At 40.7% G+C, this 4,616-nt stretch overlaps 1 protein-coding gene across 1 annotated transcript in view; it reads left to right on the top strand.

The window, feature by feature from the left end:
* LOC108804395 overlaps positions 1–3,929 on the top strand; it is a 15,728-nt gene extending 11,799 nt beyond the window's left edge. The window contains exons 3-4 of the mRNA XM_018576110.1: positions 698–812; positions 3,194–3,929. Of these exons, the coding sequence (XP_018431612.1) occupies positions 698–812; positions 3,194–3,789 (711 nt within the window). The 3' untranslated portion in view covers positions 3,790–3,929. The remainder of the gene's footprint in view (positions 1–697; positions 813–3,193) is intronic.
* Positions 3,930–4,616: the final 687 nt, after the last annotated feature.

Raw genomic sequence — 4,616 nt, 5'->3', positions numbered from 1 at the left:
TATATATATACTGTATATACATATATATATACAGTACATTTTTTCTAGGTACTAAAAAAAATACTTACCCGAACCATGGAGCCTGCTGGCTGCTTCTCTGGTCCCCAAAGCCTGTCGCCCCCTCTCTACAGCCTTCGGCGTCCTCACATGGTATCTTCCCATGAGAAGCGTTCAGAAACCACACCTCACACTGTGTATAGAACGTGATAACTCAAGGATCCTTAGGCTGTTGCAGCGGAGGGGTAGAGAGGCTTCAGGGACCGATGTAAGAGCAAGCTGGCTATGAAAATCGGGTGAGTATAACTTTTTTTTTAGCACATAGACAAAAATGAACACTTACACTTGTAGCGCAGGGGAAGCCCCACTGCAAGGGTTAAGAACATTTTTGCCCGGAGTGCTGCTTTAAAGTGCAATGTAGAAAAGTGCGGTCACTGACCAGGCTGTGCTGCATGTCAGGGTATCCTGTATCTCAAGACTGGGTGAACAAATTAATAAATCCTTTGGCAGGTAAGACAGTTCACTTATATGTATTTCATCTATGTATTTAGTTGTTTCTCTGGAGTTCAGCTTTTAGGACACTAGTGTTCACCTAAGAGTTATGCTACCATTATCTTATGTACTGTATATAATTAGCATCATTATACTAGACTTTAATGTTGGTCCCGCTGGCTGACAATTTGATCTTCCTGTTTGTTAGGGGGAGGACTTTCTATCCTGCCTTACAGATGAAGAAAGGGAGTGTCTGCAGTATTTATTAGAAACCATTGATTCATTGGACCAGGATGAGGATGAAAATGCAAATGGCGACCACGGTAAGACCCTCCTACATAGGCAGAAGTTCCCCATAACAGCCAATAAGGTTGCAAATTTAGATGTCTACTTAAAAAAAAGCCGCGGCATGCCTTAAAAAAAAAAGAATAAAGTATTTCATTATCAGGCCTTGCATTTTTGTGTAAGAGATAAAGATTCTCATTAGCTTGTGTCTATATCATGCAATTGTACCTCCGGGTCTGCTTCTCTGCAGGTGCTTTAGCTCTGGTTTGTTCTCTCTCTAGTAATATGAGACAATCATCTCGAAGCAGCAGATGTCATATGTATTACCTGACAATTTGAATGCTCCTGTGGAATATTTTTAGGGCAGCGGCTAATTACCCTACGCTCCTATCTACCGCTATCTCAGCAGCAGCTGTGTAATGCACTTCATATTGGCTTATAAATCAGAGGCTTAGGCATATCCACGACCGGTTGTGTGCATTAGAAAAATTATTAATGTTCTAGGCATCAGTGACACTTAAAGGAGTACAACATACAGTTTTTTAAATGTTTGGATAGAAAATCTTTTCACCTGTACCTGCATTTTATTTATTATTGGTATTTATATAGCGCTGACAATTTACGCAGCCCTTTACATAATGCACATTCACATCAGTCCCTGCCCTCTAGGAGCTTACAATCTAAGGTCCCTATCGCACATTCATACATACGAAGGCCAACTTAGACAGGAGTCATTTAATCTTCCAGCATGTCTTTGGAGTGTGGGAGGAAACCGGAGTACCCGGAGGAAACCCACGCAAGCACAGGGAGAACATGCAAACTCCTTGCAGATAGTGACCTCGCCGGGATATTTTGGTTTTGGATAAAGCATTTGGAAGAAAAAAGTAAGGTGCCATTAAGGTTGAGGTCTGCAGTAGACCTATCTGTAATGTAATGGTGGTCCGTTGTGGTCACTTCCTTGGAGGACAACACTTATAAAAAATACTTTGGTATTGTAGACCTGTTAATTCTAAACTGCCATTGAGATATCTGGTTATGATAACCCCTATGCTGTACATACAGGTTGGTCAGGTTGGTGTATATCTTGATTTCCTTTCTTCCATAAGGCAATAATTGTCTACTTTGTCACCAAGAGAAAGTGCTTTATTGTAATTCCAATATCTGGGCATAACAGTGTTAGCTGCTTGTATTAAAAAGGTTGTTCATTTTTTAAGTTTAATTGTGTCTGAATCTAGGTTCAGAATTACAGCCTAAGGGGTTCATTTGATTTGGGGTCCATTATTTATGTTGATACAATAAGAATAGATAATGAGGCAAAGTAGTCACATAATACATTTTTTTTTACTGTTTTGTTTTTTTCTAGAGCATTTGCATTCCTCAATTCCTAGACTCTTATGTGACAACTAAGGAGTTAAATCTTAAAAATGCATTCATGTAGCCTAACTATTAACAAAAATGGATCTTATGTATGACTCAACTGTAGATCCTCAAATCATCTCTGAATTGGTGATGACACCGTCCTTCCTTCTGTTGTAAAGTAGTCACCGCTCCAAGTTCGCTCACATGATGGGCTACAATCTCAATACAATTTAGTAAACTTAACATGAGATTGTAGTCCATCACGGGAGCGAGTTTGGGACAGTGGCTACTTTAGAACACACACAGGGACCATGGGGAACAAAAGTAGCCCCCCTCCAAAAGGAAGGACAGTGTCAGCACCAATTCAGAGATGATTTGAGGATCTTCAACTGAGGGCTACGCAAATAAGATACATTTTTGTTAAGGCTAGGTTCACACCTCAGTGACACCCAGGCCGTGCGCCCCAGGGCTGTGCGATCGTGTGCTAGTGCACACAGCGGTTGCCGCGCTGCCCCATTGATTTCAATGGGGTGACATCCGCGCGGCAATCGCTCAAAAGAGGTACAAGTACCTTTTCTTACGACGCGGGAAACCAATTCGCATGGTTTTGTGCACGATTGCCGTGTGGTCAGGAGTCGCCCAGGTGTGAACCTAGCCTAATAGTTAAAGTAATTGAATGCATTTTTTTAGATTTAACTCCTGAGTTTAGTGTCACTTTAAAAATGTATTCATATATTGCAGATTATATCTTTGTTGCTTTGTGTATTTGGTAAGTATAAATGAACTGCACTGGAAAAATGTCAGTTGGAGGAATGATGCCCCAGATTTTGATTTTAGAATTGTTTATTTTCTGCCACATCCATCAAATCCTAAAAAATGATCAGAAATCTTGTTTACAAAACTTGTGCAAGTGTGGTGGGACTGGTACCAGACCCCATACCAATTAAACATATTTTTTTATGGAGACGTATTCACTAGAGGTCCATTTTCTAAGCTGATAAAATCCATGTTAATAAATTATTACTGCCTGAGAGTTAATATTTTATTTTGTGTACTCCAGATACCGGCGAGCACTTGACAAATTCTACGGCAGGCCTTCAAGATCGAAATACAAAGTTGAAAAGTTTGAGTGAAAGCGTCAAGCTGTCAGAGAAAGCAGAAGCTGGCCACACACCATCCAGGATGAAGATCGTGAAATCTTATTCTGAAGACTGCCCAGGATTCTCCATTACTGTTTCTCCAGACACTGGGCAAAGGTCAACCAGCTCTCACCCGTGCCATCTTCGGAAGTTTGACACCATAATGAGGTCGGGAGTGAACGTCCAAGAGCTAAGAGCTCGATTTGTCCGCCAGCCAGGCAATTCTTCTTTAGAAGAGACCTTCAAAGAAACATCACTGTCTTCTAAACTACTACCACAGGCAGCTCGTAGTCATGTATCTGCTAGGCAGGAGGCTTTGCAAAAATTGGGTTTGTTGAAAGTGAACCAAAGCAATTCAGACATAGGTCGAAACTCCCCAGAAGACCAGCATGGCATGGACCAACATCCACCTAGAAACAACTTTGAGTTAAACCAAAACGATATCAAACCAGGAGAGAACATTCCACAATCTGTTGAGAGAAAACCAGTTGGTTTCGACAAAATCTGGCCAACTTAACCTTTCCAATGGTCGAGTTATCTTTAAGTTGAAGATTTTATATCTTTGCTATGCCATATATTGTACAGAGGAGCTCATAAACAAGGAGGCAGGTTTTAGCACCAATTAACTGTATCTGTTTGCGTCATTGTATGGGCGGTAATATAACATTCAGGATCAAGATGATATTTAGACCAAAGTTCAATGAAACTGGAATGGGCACCTGCCATCAAAAAGTCTTCATCTTGCCACAAACTACCCCTCTTTCTTGTCAGAGCTGCAATTCCTCCAACATCTTTTAGACAATGTCCTGCTAGGAACTGATATAGGTGAAGAACCCAGAGGTACAGTTATGTAGATTCTATAAAGTGGACCACTGCTCAAGTATCAACATAAAGCGATATTAATAGTCTTGATGGATATGTTGATAGGTAGAAATAAGTTCCTTTCCTGGAGAAAATGTTGCTCTGGCTTTCCTCCAGTTCTGGTGCTTAGCTAGTGTGAACATACCTAACTGGCCAGTTCTACCAATATTAACTTTAAAGATTACATTTTATACTTTACACACCTCTCTTTATTTCAGGAATGTGATCTCTGATAAAGGGAAGGAACAGCCAATCTATATTCTGATGCTTCCTGTTCAACAAAGATGACAGGAACATGTGTCTGGGCTTTCAGGCATGTAGCCAGCACTAAAAAGAACCTAAAGCAAAAATTGTAACCAGTCCAATACTCCATCCCAAAATGACTGTTAATATGGGTTTTGTGTTGACATCCTAGTAGAGGTTCGCTATAATTGGCCAACCCAAAAATGTATGCAGGGTAAGGGCCTGTGTTGACGGGCTTTG

This window comes from Nanorana parkeri, unplaced genomic scaffold, assembly GCF_000935625.1.
Source record: "Nanorana parkeri isolate BGI_ZX_2015 unplaced genomic scaffold, ASM93562v1 scaffold56, whole genome shotgun sequence".
NCBI classification, from domain to species: domain Eukaryota; kingdom Metazoa; phylum Chordata; class Amphibia; order Anura; family Dicroglossidae; genus Nanorana; species Nanorana parkeri.
This window is presented reverse-complemented; position numbering and strand designations above follow the sequence as displayed.